We start from the raw sequence: 27065 nt of genomic DNA on the forward strand, positions 1-27065 counted from the left end.
TAAAAATCATTTGTACTCCCCCACTCACACGCGACGGGTTATACGACTACGAGCCGAAACGAGCTGTGCTGTACGTGTAGCGGGCTGGAGCACATCTCCATAGAAACTAAGATTTACACGCTGCGCAGGACAAAATAATTGACCTGACAGTTCAAAGCCCCTCGTCTTTTAGGAGAGAGGGCGATCGGGAACTTTTCAAAGAAAATGAATCGGAGTTTTAATAAATCGCAGCCCTTGGGGTACCTGAATTGCACAGCCGTGGAAGTTAAAAGCAAGGTAAGGATGTTATCCGCTATGAACGGCATGGGTTATTTTCTAGTGGGCAAAGTTGCAACCTAGTATCGATAGTAAACTACTCTAGCTAACTAAATACTTCTTCCAGAGGATGCTTTACAATGTGGTCTGAAAACAGTAAGAACACGGCTAGTTACTCAACTCGAAACTTTCCTCCCTGTCTTCCTCTTATATCACACAGAGTGCTTTAAATTCACCTCTACCAACTTAACGAGTTTTACACACTCTAAGAATATTGTAGCCGGTCATAAGTCGAGAGATAATTCAACGGACTGTGAAACGGGTGTAAACTTGCAGTGACTATCATTAACGTCCGTCTTCTAGGTTTATGCAAAAAGACTTTTATGTACAGTAACCCGTGATTTTATAAAGGAAGATGCAGTTTAGATCTATTAAGTCCGCTAGCAGTGTTGAGAGCATTTCCAAAAACTGCCATGGTTTTCTTTTGAGTGGATAGTTTGATTCATTCATTGCTCGAACTTTTTATAGTGATTCTGCATTACTCCTCCCGAGCTTTTGAACTCTGACACTAGCTGCTGTATAAGTAACTCAGCTTTAATTATCAGAACACCTCTGATAATTCACACTGGCTTATTGGGGACCACTCAACAGAATGTTTCCATACCACTCTAAGAACAAAACACTATTGCTAGGTTATCTAAAAGCTGCACCATTGTAGACGCGCGATTTCATATTTGAGCTAATCACAATATCTAGTTGACAACCGCTCATATTTTACAATAAACGGTACGTGCAACTAAGAGTCAAGATGGGTTGATTTTACGAAACAAGTGATCAAAGTCTTATAACTTAAAAGGGATGCTTCCTGTCAGATATCCTTTCGGATTACAACTATAAATAGACCTGAAATCATGCAGTGAATTTAGTGCCAGAAGTTTATTGTAGCTTACGGAAACCATTTATGAATCACATCTGACTGGTTTTTGATTGTTACTCTTATATCATTACATTATTGCCATTTTGCCACTCTTGTCCAGAGTGACTAACATAGGTTACAATTTTATCCTTTTATACAGCTGGATATTTACTGAGGCATTTATGGGTTGGGTACCTTGCCCAAGGGTACAACAGCAGTACCCCAGTAGGGAATCAAACCAGCAACCTTTTGGTTACCAGCCCTGCTCCTTACCACTACACCACACTGCTGCCCCATGTCAGTATATCAGTATATCAATATGCCTCGCTGTCTGGAGCTGTTCCTTTCAGTCTAGTTGTTCTAGAAAGTTTTAGCATTTGTTTCTGTTTAGTAATGCTGTGTAACTAATTTTATTACTGTTACTGTTACTCTCTTGTCAGATAACTGAAGTCATGTTTTAGTTCATCATTCTGTCATATCTACACTTTGTAATAATGGTCAGCTACAACTTTATATTGTTAGGCGATAGAGATCATTCAATTTTTATCCAGCTGTATAAACAGGTAACATGTAATAAAAAAATTAAGTTGCTTTGGATAAGAGTGTCTGCTAAATGTCAATAATGTACCTTTAATTTCTGTCAGTCACTTCTGTGGGTTGTATCTTGGACAACATCATTATGAGGGACACTGTACTAAATAATTGATTGGCAATAAATTGTGAAGTGGGTGTGGTGATCATGTTGGCCTTTGCACTCACTGTAAATCTAGTGATACAGTATATAATTTTGCATTCTCTGTTTGGGATGTAGCTGTTAATGTCATGGTTGTGGTACTGTCAAGGAAGGGTTTTGGCTGTCTTTAAGTTCATGTAGCTAGCTCAGGGTTTAGGGCCTCTGTTTTGCATACACATTTCTTATATCTCATTACATAAGGGACAGGTGGGCCACAAGCAGAGGACATACTGTATATGCAGTCCATGCATATGTATTACAGTGAAATTAAGATGTCTGGTTTTACTATATAAGGTATGTTCTTTAAATAGTGTGTAGTGGAAGGCACCCATTGAAAATGTGCATGTGTAATGGGCCCATGGTTCTGTTTTTGCAGTGGACATAGTGTCCAGCTTGTTCTACATCGTAATGGGACTGACGTTCACATTCACTCTGTGTTGAGAAAGGGAGCTCTGTGTGATAGGAAGGGATTTTTGGAGGACACGTTGGACTATTGGACTGCTGTGGAATCAATCTGACATGGGGCAGCTGTATTTTTTTTTGGTGTTGTTTCAATGGCTTTTTGGGCATCTGCGCAATCACAAACATCCTCAGCTGGGAAAGCAACCAATATTTCATGAAGATATGAATATTTAAAAATGGGACAGAAGTACCATAGAAGTAACAGAGCAAATTATGATGCAGCTTCAATGCACTAAGTGGAAATAAAGCAAGTACAGTGTATAGAATTACTGTAACAAGGAAACCGACATTCCTTCTAGCATGGTGTAGTCACACACATGTCACAATTCCTCCTAACCTGATTAAATAGTAACAAAAGCATGATATAACAAAAACTCATGTACTGGATATTTCCTGCTTTAAAAACAAAAAAGTCATATTGTTCTCAAATAGTATGTTTTAATCCAGAAAACATTCATTCAAGCCTGTATAAGATCCAGCAAACACACATCTACAAAAGGAAATTCATCTACATGTCTGCACAGAAAAAATTATTAGTAGCATGCATTATACATTTTAAGTTCGGAGAGCTCTCCAAAGATGCAAATAAGTGGTTATTGATCTCAAGTGACTGTGAGATGGCTATGAAAGAATTTAAAAAGCTAAATCTAAAACCTTCCACTGTAGTATCCATTAGCAAGAAATTTAAGGCTACACAACATAGTTTGGGCTATCATTAATCCTAAGGACAAAAGTTTTGGATCTATGTATCCATCTATGTACGTTCTGGATCTATCTACCTATCTATCTATCTGTTGTTTTAATCTGCTGTCCCCAAATACCCAGTATTTGAAAAGCTTAGCTAATATACATGTCAGTATTAAATGCATCTCTAACCCAAAAATGTCCAAATGGCAAACATAATACATAACTGGTTTGCTGTCCCATCTCTGGGTATCGCTTGCCTCAACTTGCAAGCCACTTTGTCTTAGAAACACATATGTGCGCATAACACACACGCCAGCTGTCATTGGTAGGTGATTTAAATTTTCACAGATGAAGACGTGGAAACAACGCTGACACAGTCTTGTTCACACTTGTTTGAAAAGAGTCGGACTGGAAGATCCAGTTATTGGTAGCTGAGAGGACAAAAGGAATATTGATGCCTCTGCAAGATATTGAATTAAATGAGTATATGAATAAGACAGATGGAAGTGCATGACTGGGCAAAAGCCATGCATTTTTTCTATTGATACAGGCAAAGGAAGCATCACAGCATTATTCAATAAAAGTGCAGTTTGTCAGTGGATTCATGGTGTATATTCTGTTTACATGAGACATTTATGCATATTTCAGATATTCCTTTTAAGTTCAAACAAACCTACTGTATGTAGTTACCCTTACATGGAAGACTCAGCATAATTCCAACAGAAAATTTCTGTAATGTGTAGTTTTTGACCTGTCAACAAGGGAAACATTCACTTTACCATTAAATATATGTAAAACATTAAAGCAAAAAAAGACATTTTCACACCAGATAAGATTATATGCAGGTATATTGAAGAAGTGTCATTAATCCCATAACTTAAACTAATTTATCCACACTGCCACTGGGAAAATATCACTTTATTGACAAATAATTAACAGTTCAGTTTTGAGGCTTTTGTCAGGGAATGTGGGTTCATGTGGACAGAAAACATCAAGCATGAAAACCAGTCAGCACTGATTGAGTTCATTGGTTTCTTTTAAAAAAATGGAGTGCACTTTTTAACATGCATGTGCTCAAAAGGTCATGAGACAAGTATGTTACTTATAAATTCAGATAGTCCTTAGAGAGGAGACTTTTTTATTGGTCACTTGTAGGTATGAGTTAGTCAGAGTGAGGTTACAGGAACCTCATCATGAGTGTCACTACTGTGTGTTAATCACTGACGCATATGATCAAATCAAAAGACTTCACTTTCAATAGCAAAACATAATAATTGGTTAAAATCTGAGAGTCACTGGTGAGTCGTGACCACTCCACCTCTTTTTGGGGTTCCTGAAGCTTCACTCTCCAATCTCTACCAGCTGACTGGTCACTGGCAGTAATGCTGTTTAGTTACGTTTCTCTGTCGTTGCAAGACATAATATGCATCTGTACGGCAGTACCATTGTAGTCCTGTCAGCTACAGCCAGGCACAGATGTTTCACCAAAAACCCAATGCAAAGTCAGCATGCACCAATTTTCTCTGAGGAAACAAAGGAAATACACCTCTGTGGAACCAACCGTATCCTCAGACCCATGTGCATTTGGAAGAGAATGACTCAACCAGGTAGTGACAAATCTTCCATCAAAGCATTACTGACATCTGCGTTTTTTTTTTGGCTTTAGGATGCACATCAAATGGGGTCGGTTGAGTTCATCAGTATTTTGTTGGCTTGGTCACTGATTACATGAACAGTTTTTGACATTCAGTATCAGGTCCATTTTATATAGGGGTGCAAGTGGTTTGGATGTTACTGTTCTGGTAAAAGGGTTTGTGACTCTGTCAGTGCCTGTGTGTATTGGCATGTGTCTTTGTTTGTGTCACATATCACACCTGGGAACCTGTTTTCAGTTCTTGGAATTACTGGTATAAATCTATACATCTATTTGCAATCCACATCCACATGCTATGAAACAGCATTTTTACAGAGTATGTAACAATACAGCACCGAGGCTGTACATAAGGCTATAATCCTTAGGTGGACCTGTGTCTGTGCATCTGTATGTGTGTGGCTGTGGACACACGTTTGTTTATGTGTGTGTTTGTCTGCATGTTTCTGTATACATGCGTCTGTGTGTGTGTCTCTGCCTAATCATTTCTCGAAACATGTGTCTCCATATAATGTGTCTCGATACGTGTGTGCATGGCAATCATAATCTCGAAAACTCAGAACAAGGGAATGCCGCCTGGCTATATTTGACTTGGATCAAAAGATCTGCAGCATGATTGCCATATCCTAATTATTTTCACTTGCGGCTGCCACTTGTGGTCAGAGAAGTGGGAACAGGCTCCGTTGCCTGCTTTGTTCTATTGTCTCATTCTTCCCTGGTCAGGAACATCTTTCCTCATTTAAATAACCCAAACTATAAAACCTAGCAGGATTGGTCAGTGAACATCTGTTTTGCCTTGCACTTTAAATTTATTCCTGAAGCTATTGTTTACCAATAATGAAAATGTATGCCTGCACTGAAATCTTGATCTTGCACGAGTTAGCTGTTCCACTCTGTTACACTTTTGTTGTGGTGATAATACAGAGGAATCTTCCCAGAAGCCAAAACAACGTGAAGAACATGGTTTAGGGCAATATGCATTGCTATTTACTTGAACTGTATATGCAAGTCAACTCATTACCAGCTGTGCACAGCATATATGTAATACTGTCTTTTTCATTCTCTCATCTAAAATTTGTGTTTTGTCATTGTAATACACTATTGGGTTGGCCAGCCATCTGGAGAGGGTTTTGTTTCAGCTGACACCTTAGATGTAGTGTGCTTATTGTCACACTTAAACACTGAACCTTACCCAACAAGCATTTTTCATTGAGAATGCTGTGTTGCAGCAGTCATAATCTTTTTGTTTGGGTTGGTCAGCATGGCACTAAATTCAAGGTCAAGCTTGATGGTTAAATCGTAAATACAAGGGTGTGACAGAGGGCTCTGTCGCTGGCCTTGATGACACTCATTGAATGCACACGTCCGTTTTGTGTTTTATGTTTTGTGTTCAGGTTTCATAACCATTCCTGTGTCTCTGTTTAGTGCCCTGATTTTGGGGGTGCACACCTGAAGCCCAGTTTTTACACACAAACACAACTACTCCATGTTCCCTCCCTTACCAGTTAATTGTTTTTTAAAAAACAATCCACATACATGTTAAGGTCTTGATAAGTTTTTAGTTTAATTTACTTATCTGTTATGTTTGTATAGTGCTCTGTCAGTCTTTGGTTGTTTCAGTGTTTCTTTCTGTCTCTGTTATGATGTTTGGTGCACATCGGTGCCACAGACTCAACTTCCAGGTACGTTGTTAGGGCAGCTTGATGTTAATAATTTTCTGCAAATAAAGCTTAATGATAGGATAATCAGTTGTCATATTGTGATCATTCAGACACCCACTGTTTATTAAATCTTTTGCTGTATTTTACTATTTTAACACTTAGCAGCACCTGGTATTTTCCAGTGTTTCATCTTTTTGTTTTGATATTTTTTGTATATTGTATATTGATCCTTACCGCCTACCCTAGCCCACAAAGCTTTAAGTCTATCATCTGCCTTACAGCAGTATAGGCAATAAATTGGACTTGGAGTTGTAAGGTTTAAATCTCTGGTAGTGCATTGTTCCCTTAAGCAGTGTAGTTAACCTGAATGTCTACAGTATCTGTCCACCAGCATAAATGCTTAATTTATAATCATGCAGGTCATCCTGGACAAATGTATCTGCTATGCAGATAAATGAATAAGTAAATGAATCTTTTATTTCTTCAGTTTTTTAACTCTTTAACTCTTTCTTTTCAGTATGGCGCAGAGTTTCGGAGGTTTTCAGTGGACCGTTCCAAACCCGGGAAATTTGAGGAGTTCTACACTCTTGTCCTGACTGTGCACCGGCTGGCCAACACGGAGGTGATGATTGGCTATGCAGACATCCATGGTGACCTGCTTCCGATCAATAATGATGACAACTTCTGCAAGGCTGTGTCCAGTGCCCACCCCCTTCTGCGAGTCTTCATACAGAGACAAGGTAAGGGTGCAGTCAGACCACAGGGTAGCCCTCCTTATTGGCTGTGCATCAGGCCTTCTTTGCCCAGCTTTATATACATCTGATGACAATCATGTGCTTAACTTGTCTTGCATTATATGCTGATTGAATGGGTGAATCTGCAAAAGCACATGTTGTCTTTCATTGTTCTGCCTATGCACATGGCTTAGCTCAGCTTGGAACATGGTTGTCACTGGTATTTGCCAGGTCTGACACACAGCTTTTAGGCAAGGCAAACCTGGTGGTGTTCTGGTAAAGAAGGGATTCAAACAGTGACCTATGACACCCAGTCCAAGTGGCAACACGGATAGCATACCTCTTCACGTGTTCTGGCCTTGAGCCAGGCCTCATCCTGATGTTTTCTGGTGGTTACCAAACCAGTTTGACACAGGAAAATATATGAACACACACTGGGTTGGAGAAGTGCTTATGCTGTTCAGATAAATCAGTCTAAAAGCAAAAGAACCTGGAATGACACTTTTGGGTCATGACTGTATTCGCTCTGTACAGATAACCAGCATCAACGAGAAGGGATATTGCAGGATATTGGTGTATCTTCTGGGTTAAAAACTTTAAACCATTTGGACAGTGTGTAAAATTGATAACCAAACTGTACTCTGAAGCATGTCCATTTTTCCTAGTGGAACAACTGAAGTTTTAGAGAGTAGGCCTGAGGGATACCTTCATGTTTGAAAGACTAGTGGTTTTTAGTCTGGAATTAGATTGACAATCTCAACAGCGACTAGGACTGACCATTGACTTTACATCTAACTCAACTCTAAAGATGTTCTAGGGTCAGCAGCACTTGAGCAGTCTGTTGGACTGAGTCAGCTGAAATGCCATACTGCCATATTGGGTTGCATTATAACAGCGTGTATACCACTAATGGGGTTTGTGGAAACCAGGCCTCTGTCTCACCACTGACACCAAGAAGTATTTCACTTGCTGCCAAAACTGAACTGGTCCACTGCTGAACTCTCTGAGGTTAGCAGAGCGAACTGCTGAGGGTTGCATGAATGTGGGGAAAAGCCATTTGTGATGTCCTTTGCTTGAATTTTTAAGTGCTGAAAATGTGCTTGCTGAAGCTTCACAATTTATAACCTCCAATAAGTATTCACTTAGACTCTGGTTGCCCTTATTTAGATAAATGCACTAGGAGAAAAACATGCCATTATTATTTTTTTTTTTACAGATTTTCACATATTTCTGCATTGCCTTTTTAATGCAATGTGGAAAAGTTTGTGTGTGTATATGTGTGTATACTGTTCTGCTGGTTCTCCACAAGTACATCTGCCAGTGCCAGACTGGAGCACTGTACAGGTTTGATCAGTCTGTTACACATCCTGTTTTCAGAGAGGGCAAATAGTTTTTCTTTTTCAGTTGCGATGAGGGAATAATATTGTTCTTTTCCAAGTCAGTTCCACAGCCAAATCCAGACTAAATGTTAAACAACTGGGCAGAGAAGTCTGATTCCGAAAAATGAAGTTAAATAAACACTGACAACTGGGGGAGATCTGGGGGGCCAAGGCCGCCGTAGAAACAGAAAGAGTCGAGCCAGTTCCTGCTGTGATTGGGAGCATACACTTTGAACTCCTATTCAAAGGTGTCTTTACCTACACAAGGGTTTGCAGGGTTTTTACTGCCTGCAGTAGCAGTTAAAATAAGTTTGCAATGAACACAATAAACAGTGTGATAGGATGCTAAATGGTTTAAAGCAACTGTTGTCTTACGAAACTTAAGAAACCAATCACAAAGCTAACAATATGGCCCAGATGCATAAAATTTGGATAGATTAAAATATTCCCACGGTAGGGCTCACAAGTTTCTCAGTCAGCAAGATGCTGCTGACTGAGGCCTACGGCTCAGGTTCAAAGTCAGCCATGTACATCAGACAGTACATGTACAATAACTGGGACCCCACAGCGGTGGAACAAATTATCTCTGTTCCTCTAGAGATAGGTAGGGAGGTGAGTCAGGGTTCCCTCATTCCCTCAGGGTTCTCACCACTCAAACCTACGATTCGTCAGGCACATATAAAGTTGCTTGGATGACATCAGTGGAGGAGCATCTATATTCCAGTTGGCACCCACTTCGCTGAAGTGCACTGTGTGACTTTTAGTATGAAAAATAGCCCTTGGCTATGTGTGAGGACTGGCTGTGTGGAGAAGTTGTGGTGGAGAGACAAGCCTAATGTACATCTGTCTATTCCAAACAAGGTTGCACAAAAGGGAAAAAAGTCATAAAAAAGGAGTATTCCCATATTATAATATGATCTGATCCATTTGCTGATCACAAATTACAACCTAAACATGGAGTAACCATGAGAATTCCATTGTGTCCAATAGTTTGGAACAATTACCAGCAGAAGTAACTGCTGTGGCCCTGAGGTGCAACCTGTGTTTGAGAAAAGAAGATGTTTCTCCAGAATAAAAAGCTTTGAAAAGGGGTGCTGCTTCAAAACCCATGAGCAGGGTTGCCAGATTAAACCACCACCAATTGGAGTGACAATCCAGCAAACCTTAGCTTTTAAGGAGATCTGTCTCCATACATTACCAACAATGTTGTCTCTATTTAGTGGGTACCAGCATGATGAAGTTATTGCAAACATTTGTCACCTGCAATCTTGGACAGTTAGTTGACACAATAATATCATTAGCATTAGTCCACGAGTCCATTAGAAACAAATTTAACATGTATGCTGTTATTAAGAATTGAAATTACTCTGGCATTGTCCTTGCAATTTGTACTCAAGTATTTGTATCCTTATGGTATGAACACAATAGCTCATTTGTGAAAGGTTGCAGAAATGACCTATTCAGTTTGCACCATAAGGATACAAATATCCAAGCACAAACTTCAAAAAGAATACCAGAGCAATTTCAAGAGACCATTGCTGGCCAGTGTCATCAAAAGTGGCATGCTCCTTTCTCCTTTCCTTTCTCCCTTCCACCAAATGTTTGTTGCCAGATGCAGCAATGTAGGTACCCCACAACAGTAACACGGGCTGATCTTACATGGGTCAGCATGATTGAAAAATATCATGGAGCACCACCTGAATTTGGCAGGTTTTTTTCCCAGACCAACCAGGATCATCATCATCGTCGTATGCTTGCGGGCTGTCAAGACACTCTAGGAAAGTAAGAGCTTGGAGTGGACCTAGACTAGGTCGGGTTTTGCAGTGTCTGCAGCTGCTGCTTCTGGAATGATTTAATGACAGACATGTCGGATAACAGGCAGGATGTTTACATGGCACAGCTCAGTATTTGTTACGCTTTGAAATCCGTCCTTGGAAAGTGATTGTCTGCTTTCTCTGCTCCAGAGGCCGTGACCTCTGTTACCCTGACCATGTAACTGTGCTCTGTTTATAGGGGTTGAAATTTGTTCATTGTGTTTGTTAAATAACGGTTTTGTTTGAATCCCCTTTTAGAAAGATGTTATTCTCCCAAAATCTCCCTAGCCGTGCAAATAGGGAAGAGAAGACTTTTTGTTTTATGTGTTGGTTGTGTTTTACCTACCATTATCCACACATTAATCCCCATCCAACATAAACTAATGTAAATTTTATGCTGGTATCTACTTACCTGAAATAGGCTGATCTTTTTGAGGCCACACTGTGTGGTGATATTTTAACAGTGAGTAAATAAAATTAAAACTTTGACAGTACATGTAGAAGAAAAGCAAAATGAATGAAAGATAAATATGGAAGGAAATGAATACCTACTAGGAACAATCCATTCGAGCATGATGTTTCCTAATTCTGTACCAGATTCAAGACCTGTCTTTCCTCGGAATGTCCATGTAGGTGTAATATGACTTCACTTTTACACTGACCATGATTTTCTTCAGAAGTGTCAAGTAATTTCTTCAGGATGTTTTTCATAGTGTTGAGTGAGAAGAGCAGCAAGCAAAGTCTGCATTTTAGGTCAAGTACCACAGGGGTATAAAAGCACTCAGACTGGAAGCCAGACTGCATCACAGTAAAAAACTTAAATCAATCCTAACATGGTCTCCAAAGCCAACGGGCCGTTTTCACTGTGTTTCAAATAATATGTCACATCACATTATGGTCATTAGTGTTTTTCACTGAATCCCTAACCCGCCACCACCACAAGACTTCCTTACAGATCTGCAGCAGTTCTGGTTGCTTTGTTTTTTGTTGCATAGCTTACTGATTTCTACCCTACTGGGGTAGGAGTCCATCCAGTACTCAGTCAGCCCATGGGCTGAATATTGCTCTAGATACATTATTCAAGTACACTAGTAGCACTCTCAACACACATTGGGAAAATCATGGCTATCATCAACAAAGTGTTGCAGGTGAGCTCTGTTTTGGGAGCCATGTCATGAGAAAGCTCAGTGGGCTATGCTGGATTTCTGATCTGCACTGATTTTTCTCCCTTAAGCTGGGGCTGTCGCATTTGGCCCCATGAATTTAGTGGCAAGGGCTGCCATCCTGTCTCCAAGAGTTCTCTGCATCTGTCGTTGAGGTACTAAGGCACAGGCTGAAAAGACACTGCGAGTACTAAGCACTGCAGTTGAAGTTTGCAACCTGGCTGCGTTCCAGAACAGCTGTGTGCTGGGTGGAGTCAGTGCAGTCTGCGAAGGCCATGCTGAGAGGGTCAGAAAGGAACAAATGAATCCTGTAGCAGGTTCTATTCACCAAAAAGGTTTTCTGAAGAACTTCTGCAGAAATCTCAGGCCCTTGAACACGTGAAGCGTATGTGTAGAAGTATAACGTTTTTTTTTCCTGAGGATGAGGTTCTCCTATATTGTGTACTGTTTCTGTGAGTTTAAACATTCAAAAGTAGAGCAAGCTGCACGAAGCAGAGGGTTTGAGGCTCTGGCTGTTTATAGCCTGTGGTTGTGCGTTGGGTTCTGGAGCAGGTCCAATGTGGTGTGGCTTGGCAGATGTGAATAGTGGGGATGGCAGAGGCCCGAACCTCAAAATGCCGCCATTTCCTGCCCAGAGAATTGTTCCTGCAGCAAAGTGCTTTTTCAGCATCAGTTCCTCATGTGCAGTGTTGCCAGATTTTTTTCATAGGATCTCACAGAGGGGCTACAAAGTGTAGCAGTGAAATGGCAGATTTACATTGTGATGTGTATCTTGTGATGTCCCTGCACATGCATCATAATATTATCCATTATGATGTCATTGTGTATGTGCCATGATTTGTGTTGTGCACCTGTCAGTCTTCTATATAGCAGCAGCAGTGCCCACCCCCAGAGGAGCAGTGTTATGCACAGCATGCAGCAATGTTTGTTTTCCAAGCAACACAGACCATAATCAATGGTACAGATGTGGTGCAGGGGGGAATATCCAAGCCATTTTAATTCATTAACCGTGCAAAATCCTCAAACAGTTGTTGAGAAGTGCTTTTGGGAAAAAAGGACACTGAGAGTGTCCAAAAACGAACTAAACCCCACCAAAACCCGCCAAGTTGGCAAAACTGCTTGGGTGTCGGCTGCTTAGGAGGAGATGTTGGTCTGAATGAACGCTGTATGCTCTCCCTTCCATTGCAGCTTTCTGCAGTCGTGTCCAGGCGTGACCAGACATGGTTTGCCAATGGCAGATTCTGTTCTACACGCACAATGTTAACAGCAATCCACTCAGTATCTCTGCCTTTGTTTCAGGCTCTTAGGACAGAAGAATGCATGTACTGGCATGGTATTAATCCCTCTCCAATGAAAAGAAATTGGGCGATTGAGAATCAAAGTTCACCGAAGTTCACTGAAGGGAACATTTAAAGCAACCACCATGGCCCTTTATGCTTAACTGAATTAAAAACCTGTATGCCATTTTTCTCTTTTACTTCTCAATATTTTAGTCAAACCTGGTGACTGGCAAACTTCTCATTTTACCACTGTAATAAGGCAGAGAGGGATGTATGGTTGGATTTTGAATGTTTGCATTATTATATTTTGGAATTCTTAGCTGAAAGGACCTATTTTTGACTATGGTCCTTTAAAATAATAAGGATGTATGGAGTTGACTCAGAGGAACAACAAGTGAACCCACTGCATGAGAAGGAATGTCCTGAATGTCCTTCAGTAAAAAAATGATAGTTTTTTCTGTTAAATCTACACGGTGGACTCCAGGATATTCATTCCCTGGTTTATGAGGTGCAGAGAGAAATACATGTCAGGAATTTTACAGGGAAGCTTTGTAGGCCACATGGTAGATTTGTGCAATCAAAGACACAAAAATTCTCCTGGGTGGCCAATTCACAAAAGTACATGGAGGGAAAAAGAGGCCATCTCCCCCTACCACTGCAGACTTGCTGTTATGTGGAACTCCATGTGAATTATGACACTCTTGTTCACTGATACTGTAGACCCTAAATCATACTGTTTTATTGGCTTGCCACTGTAAAATAAAATAGGCTATACTTTTAGGAAAATGCCTCTATGCTACAGAAGATATAAATTCTCTCAGTTAAGAATGATGTTTATGTCTGTGTCAGGTATATGGTTGTGCAGTTTTAAGATCTGATGACCCAGGTTTCGTCAGTTTGATCTTTTCCCTTAAGTAGCATGACTGCTGGCAGCCTGAGGGTATGTTGGAATATAATGGTGGGAACTGAAAACATGGCACGCTCTGAACATCACTGCCTGTATCAACATTTATGTTGACTTATGTTGAATGGCCCTACAAAAAGGATCCTCACAAATATTTTTTGAGTAGGCGTTTCAAGCCTTGTCGCTAAACACCCCTAGAAAAATCCTTATTTATCTTTTTGTTCAAATATATACATATACATTTTTTTTCACCCAGTTGGAATCAGAAAACCTTGTAAGTAGGAGGGGTGTGGCTGGGAACCACATCATGGGCTCTGTGAAAGTATGTGTTTTAGCCTTTTTGCCAACATCCTCTCTCTATTTACTGATAACCTCTCCCCCAAGCTGTAGCCTCTATCTTCTTCCTATATATGGGGTAGAAGTTTTTATTAGTCAGAGTATGTGAGAACCTTAAACCTTCGTTCTGTCCCATAAACATAATTCTACATGCATGGACACTCACCCATCAGTTGGCACTCCTCTCTGGATGCCATTTTCAAGTCATGGTGTTAAAATAAGAGAACCAATAAATCCTTAATACCAAGTGTGACTGCCTTTGGAAATGATCTATCAGCCTGACTTGCATATATGCATTGCCCATTGCTTAGTGTTGCTATTTATTTCTTTTCCTTTCTATGTATTTTTTCTGTTATTTAATGATATTTTTGCAGCAAAAATGCCCACCGCCCTACCCTGCCTGAGCTCTAAAGACGTTTTCATTCATTCATTTAATTAATTTGTTTATTAATGCCTGCAGTATAATGTCTGTAAAGGGACAAGCACATGGAAGTGTGTGGCCGAAGCTTTTTTCTCTTTCTTTGACCGCTTTGTCATGCATTTGTGAGTGATGGTCTGTCCCATTGTAAGTAGTGTGTCCCCAAAGGACCCAGCACCCAGCGTTACTGCTGGGCCACATTTTGTTCATAAGGAAGGTCAAGGGAGTAGCAGCAGACCTCCTGATAGAGTGAAGGGTGGTGTCTCCTCACGTTTCTCCTTCGGAGGCAGCTCCAAACAAAATCTGCTATGCAATTGCCATCCTTGAACAGCAGAAGAATGAAACACGCACTAAAGTCATAACGGATTTTGGGAATCTTTTTTAGGGTTATTTGCTAACGCATGTGCTTTGGAAGGGATTTATCAGGGTGTGCTTCAGTGAAATTGTTTGTACATTGCATGTCCCCTGAGAGTGTGCACAGCACTGCCGGAATAGGAAGCAATTTAGCTGCTGTTAAGGATTTGTTTGTTTTCATGTAATTGCTCCATGGATTTATTTTTGTGCACTTGTTTGCATGGCAAGTACGTGCAGTTTCTGCTCTGTCCTAAATCCTCTTTGCCTCGAAGTCCACTGGGTTGACAGTAAACAATCAGTAAAAGTCATTGTGGGCACAGGCCCTGTCAAGGGTGCAGTGTACCTGCTGTCATTAAAGCACACCTAGGCTTTCTCTCTGAGGAAGTGCATGGCTGTATGTGTTAAGTGTACAGAAACCTACATTATTAAAGAAACCCACTCATTGCATGCCATGTATGTTCAACCACATGCTTCCCTGGGGTTCAGAAAAATAATATGCAGCACATGATAATGTTTCGTAAGAAGGGGGAGTGGGTTGAACCCTCAAAAGAACCACCATGTGCTTTTTTGTTGATAGTCATTACTGCTGTGTAGAGCTAACATTTGTCTGTGCTGTACAGAATTTATATTTATCCAGTTTTCAGTGTTAAATGTTGGCCATGGCTAAAATCCTGATGGCCAGTGACCTGGCACTATAAACCAGTAACCACTTTCAGAGTCTGTAATGTAATGTGACAGAGGGAGCAGTGGAGAGTGCAAGAACTGTTGTAAGAAGGATCAGAAAGTGAATACAGTGATTTGGCAAGACTGTCATTTCCTCTGTGAACATGTGTAAACATTCCAGGGCTTTTTTTGTGCTGGGTCTGAAAACCTGTAGTCATTGGCTGAGAAGGACAGGAGGGAGTCATCAACAACTAAACAGAAAAAGAAAATGCATACGGCAGTAAGTGTAAATGTACTGGCCTGCATTTTAAAATATTGTTCAGAATAAAGCATGGCCAAACTACTCTGGGTGTTTCCGTTCAGAATAACAAATATATGGAACAATGAGCCATAAACCCACTGAGGCATGTGGCCTGAAGCAGGCCTGGAACAGAATTCTGAAGATGACCTAGTTTGAAGAGAATAATTGGTTGACGTGATTTTTTAAATGAATAAGGCTGACATTGCATTTCCCCATAGACACACAGGTATTTTGGACACACTGTTAAGTGTATGTGTGTCCCTGTGTCTGTCTGTGTGTGAGAGAGTTATGATTTCAAACTAATTATATCTCTCAGCATCAGTTTGGGCTTAGTGGTTTATTCTTCATAGTGATTCATGTTCTTTATAAATAAATGTTCCCTTTAAAATGGATAATCCCTTTATCCCAAGATAATTCTGTATAGTTCACCCACTTCCGAAAAGGAATACATTGAACATACATGTACACATCACAACAGTGGAATTACTCCTACCCCAGGGGAAAAGATCTGAGCAGCCCAAGTGGAAAAAGACAGGATCTCTCCACAAACAAGCGGGCCATCTGCCAATCAGCACTGATCAGCAATGTTTTACTTCAAGGCAGAGGAGAGGAAGAAAAGGATTTTAACCCTTTTTTGGACAAAAAACACAACTCAATATTTGTATCATGTTAGTGCTGTTAGCAGTAGTTATCACTTTCATCTTTTATTACTTGACACAACAGCAATCAATTATTTAAAAGATCATGTACACAAAGTCAGAAACAATGTTTGTTAACAGGTTATATGATAGTATAATGAAAAAGCTAACAAGTAGCTACTTAACAAATATAACTCCAGAAACACTGTCAGAGCAGAGTCAACAGAGTGGCATAAATTACATTGCTAACTTTAACAAAACAACAACAGTAGCTTGCTAATTTAATACCATAGACAGCTGTTTTGCTACAAATGATCTTTATTTTTGCTTAACATCTACTAATTTACTTAGTGATAGAGTTCAGACAGTTCACAACTGGTTAGTAATCAACAGTGACCAAGGTGAGTCATTTTGATATAATACTTGTGACTGTAATGCATTGTTCATATGCAGTCATTGTATAGTCATAGGCGGCTTCTCTGCAATAATTGGCTTTTTAGCCAAGCCTTATCAGAATGGAGCAAATCAAATTAAAAGATATCTTAGGTTAAAGACCACATCAGTGCTTTGGAGCTAAAGCCCCAAAATATTGCTTTCCATTACTTCTTAACATTTCTGCAAGGTTAGCATATGTTCAACAGGGCAAACAACATGACCGCAGTACCCTATATCAAATCAACAAGAGGATGTAGGCCCTCTGCACATTAACTTATGATGTGCTGGCTCATTTTTACCTTGCATTCCTGAGGGCAGTACTTGAGACAGAGAATGACAATGGATAAGCAGCCTTGCTGCCAAGAATAGGCCCTCTTTATGCTTCACTTTGAGAAGGTGCCAGTCAATTCTGCTTATTCTGCTCCTGGCCCCCTGACATTGCTGGCCTCTTACGCCCCTCTATGCATTACCTTATTCAGGGTCATCACAGCAGCATTGTGGAAAACAGAGAACATCCTATTGGCCGTGAGATCACTAAACATGCCATGGTGCACAGACTTCAAGGCACTTTGGGCAGCACTGATAATGTAGCCTCCCAGGTGGGGCTAACTGCAGGAGAGGAAATTCTGTATCACCCACCTGAGTAAAAAAAAAAACACCTCTATGCTCAGCCACCCAGCTGTTGCCAGGGTCAATAGGCACTGCAGTGGAGACAAATGCTAGAGCCCCTCTGTAAGGAGACCTTACTTGTATTGAGTGTGTGCCTTCACAACAAGGTACTGTATATGGCAGATGGATTCCCTGTGTTGTCCCATGCCTGTGGTTCTGAGTTTTCTGAAACAGTTTTCTGACCACTTTCAATGGGTTCCTGTCAGTTATTTAAGTCAGTTGCCCCACAATGGAGTAGACCTCCAAAGAACACTGCTTGGCTAAGCGCTATGTCTTGGAGTCAGTCTTTGCCTGCCCCATTTGAGCACCTCCAAAAGGCTTACCCTAATGGTTGTCTATGATGATCAGATATCTTTTGTGATTATATAAGGCAAGCGAGTTGTCAAGTTCCATGAGTTGTCTGTCTGTGTGAAGTGTTGCAGGTTCAGGCCAGATGGTTCAGGTGGTGACGCGAGCGTGAGGATGGATACGGTTGAAGCCTCCGTGCATTCTGAATTTACGGCTTGCATTTCGTCCTCCTCCCTTCATGTCAGTGGAGGTTACATAGGCACGGGCTGTGCCTTGAACATGTCCTAAATGGTCCAACCCAAAACGTGTGGGATAATGTATCAACTCTTCATCTGTCATGAGAGTGTGCTTCTGGGTAAGCCTCATTGAAAAAGCAGGCTGTCCCACAGATGACATATGAGTGGGACAGCCTTTCTGTCCAACCTTCAGTGATCACACCTTCCGCTGGGAGTGTAATGATCTCATAGGATGTTTTCCGCTATGGTGTCTGCTGTGGGTGTATGAGCTGTACCGAACACCACACAAGTTGTCAAGCAGGCACTGTCTTGCCTCTGTATTGGACACTACCTGTCTGAGTCAGCTCATCTCATGTCTGTGGCAGTTGACATACTGAATCACATCCACCCTGCTCTGAGCCATAATCTCTGGCAGTCTTGTGTGCATTCTGCTTCAGGGAATTCTTTCCCTGTTAGTATGTGGTTCATTTTCTATGGGCTACAGCATCTAGTGCCTTGTGAGTGGGTTGTTCAGGGTGCCTGTTCAGTTCCTGAGAACCTGAACATAGTTATTTGGCCTTGTATTGCACCCCTGTAACCCTGCAGTGTTCGGTCGTTTGGCAAAGAGTGTGCTAACATTCTCTTCCTCATGAAATGACATAGAGTATAGCCCTGTTACACACCCCGGTGACTGGTATACTATGGTCAAGGTGCTCAGGTTAGCTAAAAACTGTGAGAAATACTGTTTCATACATTCTCCTCGTCTTTGTGCTGTGGACAGAACCAATGCCAGGACAGATTAATCATGAGCATCTCCCGTGATCCGTAGCGTGCCAGCAGGATAAATAGAGCTGGGGTGGTGAGCTGGAAAGTGTCACACCAAAGCACTGCAGCAGGAAAAGGCCTATTGCAGGTGTTGAGAAAGAGGCAGTGAGTGGTTGGGGTGTGAACAGTCATTGGGGCTTGTCAGGACAAGTGGAGAGACTGTTTCTCCATCACATTCAAGACAAGTTTCTAACTGAGCTGAGGAAGAGATGACAAAGCGCCCCCCTGTGGATTGCTATGGTATCACTTGCAAATTGAGCTAGTAGTCCAATCAAAACACTTTTACTTTCATTTTTATTTTATTTATTTATTTTTAATAAGATTATGGTGCAGGAAGTTGTTTGCTTCATAAATAATCCATTTGTGTGACTCCCAACTGTGACAAATGACTTTCTTGCCTGAAAAGGTCTGTGGACTAGTGGCTGTTTGAAATCAGTCACACAGCTGATTGTAGTATTAAGAACAATTCATGTAAAATGTTTTCCTCCTTCTGTGTACAATCTGAAATAAAGACCATTGTAAGCAATAACATTATAGCATTGATTTAGCTCTTTAAATTGACGTTTAGAGTTTGTCACAAGTTTGCTGTTGTTCATGTAGAAATTCAGTGCGTGCATGCTGAAATCATACCCAGGTGTAACACCTAACAACTTGTGATGTGTCACATCCTAGGAGTGGTGATAATTACCCTTTCATGAACCATATGAGCTGGGAGTAGGTATCAGGAGGATAGTAGATGAAGCAGCTGTAGTTTTTACTGCAGGTAAAATTAAGTAAAGTGTCTTGAAAAACTAAATTATAAGAGTGACCCACCAGGGATTTCAACTAAAAATTCACAAGTCGGGATGTTGGAAGTTGGAGTTGAAGTTGGAATGATTGCAGTTGTTCTCAAAGAGGTAATGGTGGATGTGTGGGAAAATTGGAAGCTGTATTTCTTAATGGGTTGTTTTTAGTTCCCTATTTTAACGGTTCTCTGCTTTTGAAAGCTGCATCAGACATGGGACCTTTTGTAGTTTTGAAGTTAAGCAACAATACCATTTGTTTGTATGACCCATGACATTAGCAAGATTGGAAATGCATACACTCAGGCATTACTGAGTAATTAAGCATTGTAATGTCTTAGTAGAAATTCTCACCGTAGTTAATTATTTCTGTTTGTAGAAGCTCTTTTTCCTGTCAGTGGATGTGATGATATATCTGTATTATAAACCATCATATTCCCTGCAGCATTTTGGGGGAGTTCAGGTGGATCATGGGGGACTGCCTACACTCCCATGGAAGCAGGTTGTTCCTGCCCATGCCCTGTTTGTGACTAATTTCAGGTGTGTAAGAGAGGGAGTGGGTGTGGCGCCAGAGCCACTCACAGACAGCTTGTGGAGGGGGGCTGCTGGGTGGCATGGGGTGTGGCTCCACCCACTGTACCACTCAGATCTGGTGAGCTAGAAATAGGCAAATAACAGGATCCGCTTTTGGGTTTGATGAGTGAGTGTGACATGACATCTTTTTCCTCTGTTTGTAGTCAAGATTTCTTGGTTTGAAATTTTTTGATACAGCTGTGGAACAGATTTTCCAGATCTGCCATTCCAGCACTGAACCGGTTTCCTGATGCGTAGTGTTCATTTAAAGTTGGGTCTCAAACACACCATGTCATTTTCAGCTGCCTTGAATTATTTACATTTCAGTCCCCCTAGTACTCTGGGTAAGTACACACAAGCTGTTTCTGTCTCTGCACTCTGCTTTGAAGTTTTTCTACAGGCTAGTGCTACTAGCTTTACTAAGTATATTAAACTGCAATAAATGTGACACAAACTGAGCTCCTGTTAGTGTGATCCAACGTCAGCAAGCCACAGACATGCATCTGGAATGTGCTATGGTTAGCTGACATTTAAATATTAACACATGTTGTTGAAATTAAGCCAGCCCACCTGGTTGTGCAGGAGTAGTGGGAGATTGAATGAGAATCATATCCATTCATACAAAAAATTCAACTTGACCTCACAGATTCTGAGACTGTTTAACACTATTAAAATTGTTTCAAAAGACTGCTGACTTCTATAATGTGTCTTAGGCCTGAAACTGAGTATGAAACCGAGGCTGCACATCCCCCATCTACCACCACAGCCACTACTCAACTTAGGACTTGAGCCGCCGTGGGAACTATAACAGAAAAGGGAGAGGCAATTTCAATCCTCTAAAAAAAATCGCAACCAGCTATGCACATCTCTAAGGTGTCCCAGATGTGCATATGGTGGGTAGCAGTAATAATGGCAGGGTCAGTAGGCGGGCAGTGTCTAGTGCATCGAATCTGAGACATCTGTGCAGCTGCGGACTGGGACAGCCTCTGCCCCCATATTCCCTTCCACTTAGAATGGAGCGAGTACAGGGCTAAATTCACTCTCCTGGTGTTAGTGGCTGTGAGAATACTGACCATTATTTTGTTTTTATTGCTTTTTTTAGATGAGGTGTTTTTTGGGGAGAGAGGTTCTTCTCTGGCTTACTGCCAGATCAGTCATCCAAAATGAGATGCCTGCCATTGCTTTGTCTTAAAGTCATCAATCACCACCTAGCTGGTAGTTCTGCTGTCACCCTTGAAGGCACTACAGAGGCTGACTCTGCAACAACATGTTTGCACATTTTTCTGAGGGAAGAGTTTGTTTTCTTCATATTTGTGTGTGTGTGTGTGTGTGTGTGTGCGTGCGTGCCCATGTGTGTGTTCAGCAGCTCAACTACTGAAGAGCTGAGTAAAGCACCACAGTAGAGCACCAAACTGCATGTATTGGTAAGCACAGTTTAACAGGTAACGTGAACACACCTGGGTCCTGAGTTAAGGTAGTCAGCCTGGTTCCAGCTTGAGCATGTTTGGTAAGGAACAGCTGCAATTACTCTGTCAGTGTTTGTGATAGTGGGCTGTAAATCTGGCTTCAATCAGAAGTTCAGGTGTGGTCAGTAATCAGATGAGGAGTTTAACATAATACAGGACTTAACAAGCTCTAAGGCTCAAAGGCACCTTGGTCTGTCCTCAGTAGTGTCAAAATAGCAGCTTAATAATCAATAGTTTAAATATTATACTAGTTAAGTAGTGTTATATAAATATAGGTACTTAACCCACAGTTGCCTCAGTAAATATCCAGCTGTATAAATGGATAACATTGTAAAGAACTGTAACCTATGTAAGTCGCTTTGGATAAAAGCGTCTGCCAAATGAATAAATGTAAAATGTAAATGTAAATCATTTTATAATGCATTATCATCGTACTAGTGTTGTAAATTATTTAAATAACATCATAGCAACATATAGCAGGTAGTAGTATACTGGTATATACACTGAGCCATTTTATTAGGTTACCTAATAGGGAGTTGGTCCCCCTTTTGCCCTCAGAACAGCCTGAATTAGTTGGACTCTGCAAGAGGGATACTGGCCTGATGTTGACTCCAATGCTTCCCATTGTTTTTTTTGTTTTTTTTTTCAAATTGGCCAGTGGTGGATCTCTACTCCAACTAGCTTGTTCCATCTCATCCCACAGATGTTGGACTGAGATCTGGTGACTGGGGAGGCCACTACAGTGAGCTTAATTCACTGTCATGTTCCCGGGAACTATTCCTGGGCACTCCTACCCTTGTGACATGGACCACTATGCTGCTTAAAAGGCCATTTCCAGAAGTATACACTGCTGCCATGAGGGAATGTGTGTGATCGGCCACAATGCTCAGATATCCTGCTGTGCTCAAACATTAACCTACCTGTATCACGGGATGCAATGTGTGCCATGAAAACACCCGGGAGGATAGATCCACGGACTCATTCGGTTTTGCCACATCCTGGTTCTCTCATCAGTGTAAAACAGCAGGAACCAGGATTCGTCAGACCAGGCAGTGTTTTTCCAATCCTCCACTGTCCGGTGTTTGTGTTCCTTAGCCCCCTTCGAGCAGTTTCTTGTTTTCGGCTGACAGGAGTGGACCTTGGTTAGGTTGGCTGCCGTACCATATCTCAAGTTGTGCGTTCTGATATGCCTCTTTCGGCACAACTCTTGTACTCAGCTGTTCCTTGACTGTAGCCTGTTACTCTGCACAGCCTCCTTCAGCCTGTTTCATCACCATCATCTGTTTCCAGCAACAGTGCTGTTTGCTGGGTGTTTTTTAGGTGGTTGACCATTCTCGGTACAGCACTGGCACTGTCTTGCATAAAAACATCAGAAGGGTTGCTGTTTCTAATATACTCAGCTTTTGTCTTACCCATTCTCCCTCCAAATTGCACACACACATAGTCCTTAGACATCTGCCTGCTTTAAATAAATAAACAGAAAAATCACCCAGTTAATGGCCATTAGAAGGCTGTTTTTTAAATCCTTTGTACAGCCAACCTAAACACTTTCACACAAATTTACTTCCTATGACAACATTGTATTTTACACATAGCAGTGTTTGACATCTGTCAGATGTGGAGAAAAATGCCAAAAGCCAGAAGTCATTGTCAATCCAAGACATTTGTTTCATGATATCTAATTCCAGGTGAGTTGCGTTGCCTAAGAGTCCTGTAATTTGAAGCTGATGTCTAAATTTGTGGTTGAAATGAAATGTCAAATGTCTTTCTCACCAAGGAGTTGTACTTGAGGCATAAATTCCATTCCACAATAAAAGGGTGTCAGAAGTCATGCAGAATGATCACTCTGACTAAGAATAGAACTGTGATCCAATTCAGACGCTGCAAGGGTCTGTTTCAGATATTATGGAAAGTGTTCTAACAATGAATGTCTGTTTTAAACATCCAGAATAGGCATTTGACAGTCTGCATTGGACTATGATTTTTATGGGCACAGTTGTATGTGACATTAAATAGCAGGCCTGGGCGTATCCATTTGGATAACAGTCTTTTAAAACTGTTTTTGAGGCACCACAGCAAAAATGAGGCTGGTTATGCACTTTTTCATATGACAGTAGAAATGAAATTTATATTGAAAAATTTTTCTGCTGTGAGCTACAGTATCATTGATATGTGAATGAGACCATGATACCGGGAGTAAACACTGTTAAGCCAGGAGTAACACTGTTAAAGAGTTAATGGCTTGTTTATGTTACAAGATACACATGTCTGCTTTCCTTTGATGCACCCATGCTTGGGGTAAATGTTCTGTTTCACTTGGGGTTGAGCCAGTTTACTGTGTAAACGCCTCGGTTGTGCCTCAGGTGTAGCTGACCTACAGCTAAGGTGGGTCAGCAGAAATGTGACTATTGTGTCATCGCATTCAGACTTCCCAGACTTTTTGGCATGATAACAGAGAGCTTGATATAAAAAAAAAAAGTCGTAGGATCAATGCACAGTACACTTAAAGAGGAATCTGTGGCCAGGTGTTAAATGATAATAAACTATAATGGAACAATATAGCATAGTGGGCTTTCAGGAAGCCTTTTAAGTCTTTTGCTGATTGTGTATGGTTTGGGGCGAGAGCCTTGTCTGTTGTTGTGTCCTTTGTTGCTTTGGTGTCGATAGCTGATCTGAGGTCAGTTTTATCCAGCTGTCTTGGCTGGTTTTGTTCATTGTCACAGCATTGTACATTCAGCCATCACACAGGGGTTTGTGTTGTTTGGGAACAGAAAGAGTTACTGCTTCAAAATCCTTCATGGCATTGGCCTGGATGTTCCATTCTGATTCCGCTGTAGTCAGTTTGTTGTGACAAAAGTAGATGAACCACAGACTAAAACAGAAAGACACAACCATAGATACAAGTTGATTTAACAGCATGCTTGTTATCACATTTTTTTCTAATTCAAAGACTCTGTTTGGAAGTCACTTAACTGGATGCATTACGATTTTAATGTGCCTAATCAAAACATATAAATGTTGAATTGAATTTGAATTGAAATTGAATTAGAAAATGGCATAATGTTGGAAGTTAAATGTTAATTGTTTTACACATGTATCACATTACGTACTGTAGATAACACAACCCCTATCATACAGTAATCACCATGCAAAAGTTGTCAACATATTTTGGCATGAAAGCATTTCACTGATGAAGTACTTTATGTTCTCGTCCTGTCTTGCAGAGGAGGTGGACTACAGCGACTTCGGCGCCAACACCCTGGCGCGGCGGAAAAAAGCCGCCGTGCCGCTGCGCAATGACGCGGCCCGCAAGCGGCCACAGCTCCGCATCGGCGTGCCGCAGGACTTCCGGCCGGTGTCCTCCATTATCGACGTGGACATCCTGCCCGAGTCCCACCGCCGGGTGCGCCTCTTCCGCCACGGCTCCGACAAGCCCCTGGGCTTCTACATCCGGGACGGCACCAGTGTGCGGATCACGCCGTACGGCCTGGAGAAGGTGCCCGGCATCTTCATCTCACGCATGGTGCCGGGGGGCCTGGCGGAGAGCACGGGCCTGCTGGCCATCAACGACGAGGTGCTGGAGGTCAACGGCATCGAGGTGACGGGGAAGTCCCTGGACCAGGTGACTGACATGATGATCGCCAACAGCCACAACCTGATCATTACGGTCAAGCCGGTGAACCAGCGGAACAACGTTGTGCGTTATGCGTCGGGCGGCTCGGGCCGGTCCTCGGACAGCTGCGGATCAGGCGGGCATCCCTTCCTGGGCGTGGCGCCCCCCGGCCTTGCCGTGGACGAGCTGGAGAGTGACGAGGAGTCCGACATCGTGATTGAGAGGAGCCTCAAGCGGCCCTCTCGCCGCTCCAGCGCCTCCTCCGTCTCCCGCGGACAGAATCAGGCCACCGCCATGCCTCACTCGCTCCAGCCCAACCCCCTCCGACGGCCCGCCTCCGCCATCACCGTCTCCGCCTCTGCCGCCTCCTTCCACTCCCAGCCCAGCCTCAATGGGGCGGGCAAGGGCAGCCTTAAGAAACACAGAGACCCTCCGGTCCTCCAGCCTCACCACAAGAGCAGCCCCGCCCTCAGAGAGAGCGACTGCAGCCTGAACCAGATCCTCCACACCCTGCGGACAGACCTGCGGCACAGCCTGGCGCTGCCCAGCGGAGGGGTGGAGGAGGATGGCACTGTCATTACTCTATAGCGCGCCACCCTCCCTCCCCCACACCCCCAACACCCTGACAAGCGTCCACAGACTGGTATGGGAACCTGGGGCAAAAAAATCACCTCTTTCCTAAAAAAACTCCCCTCATAACAATCATTTTCAAACAAACATATAGTGCAGGACTTGTATATGTTAGTATGTTTTACATTCTATGAATTTATTGGCTTGGTTAAGTATGTGAAATTTTATAAGCGTGGTGCTTAATGAGAATTGGAGTAAACCAGGGATTGGCCACTTTTTGAATCAAAATCTGCATTGTTATCATGTGCTGTCTAATGTGTAAGATAATTTCCCAAATGCTATGGGGAAGAATCAGGGCATATTTATGAAGCTCTTTTACATTCTATACTTCATATTAGTCTGAAAGTCTGTCATTGCTGTAGCTGATGTCTTTAGACCTTTTCTGAAGCTCCAGTTCTACTCTTAAAATTTCAATATAATTAAAATATGTGACATCATAAATCAATTAATTAATATCACAAGTAGATTATCTGCCTTTCTTCCTTACAAAAAAGACCATTTAAAATAAGAAACTCCATTATTTCAACATTTTTTTAGATTTTTTTCCATTAGTTCAACATTTTTTAGTGCATATTCTAGTCTGTGTAATGCTGTTCATTGTGCTGGAATCCCTTTAAACTAAGCCATCCTTAATCTATGTGGTACCTTAATGAAATAACGTTAAACGTTAAATCTGAAAACAGTCCAATATGTACATTTTCTCACTTATAGCATGTTTTTATTCCTGTTCAATCAAGGGAATGAATAAATATGTAGAGCAATGTATATTTAAGACCACTTTCTGATACAACTTGAAATGTGAAGCCATTGTGCTATATGTCCCAGATATTTCTGAAGAGAGGCTGCAGGAAAGCAAAATGTAATTTTCTTTGTGTAGTTGGGGAAGGAGGTTCTTTTTACATCATAAGTGTTCACTGTTACCTGCAGTATTTAGTTTTGGGCCTTATTGACAGTGAAGTTACCATCTACCCAAATTACTCCATGTGATTCACAGTAGAAACTGATAAGTGATACCATGAGATATGCTGTAGACACCCAGCTGGACATCTGATTGTGAAATCTAATGTAAAGGCTTAGGATGTAGGATTGTCTCACAAATTCATATTGTAATGTTGCTTTCAGATGTCTGATGTGGTTTGTACATCATTGTGGTTTGTAATCAGCTTGATTGGACTCTATTTGTAAGGACCTAATATGTAGTCAAATTTTGGCTACATGTT

The 27065-nt window shown here is 41.6% G+C and overlaps 1 protein-coding gene across 1 annotated transcript; it reads left to right on the forward strand.

Annotated features, from left to right (window-relative positions):
* The first annotated feature begins 46 nt into the window (after positions 1–46).
* Positions 47–26136, forward strand: LOC118784997 (partitioning defective 6 homolog gamma-like). Its single transcript, XM_036539519.1, has 3 exons — positions 47–276; positions 6883–7105; positions 24827–26136. The coding sequence occupies exons 1-3, from the start codon at positions 205–207 to the stop codon at positions 25801–25803; spliced, it is 1272 nt and encodes a 423-aa protein (XP_036395412.1). The 5' UTR covers positions 47–204; the 3' UTR covers positions 25804–26136.
* Positions 26137–27065: the final 929 nt, after the last annotated feature.

Source organism: Megalops cyprinoides, chromosome 10, assembly GCF_013368585.1.
Source record: "Megalops cyprinoides isolate fMegCyp1 chromosome 10, fMegCyp1.pri, whole genome shotgun sequence".
Classification (NCBI taxonomy): Eukaryota; Metazoa; Chordata; class Actinopteri; order Elopiformes; family Megalopidae; genus Megalops; species Megalops cyprinoides.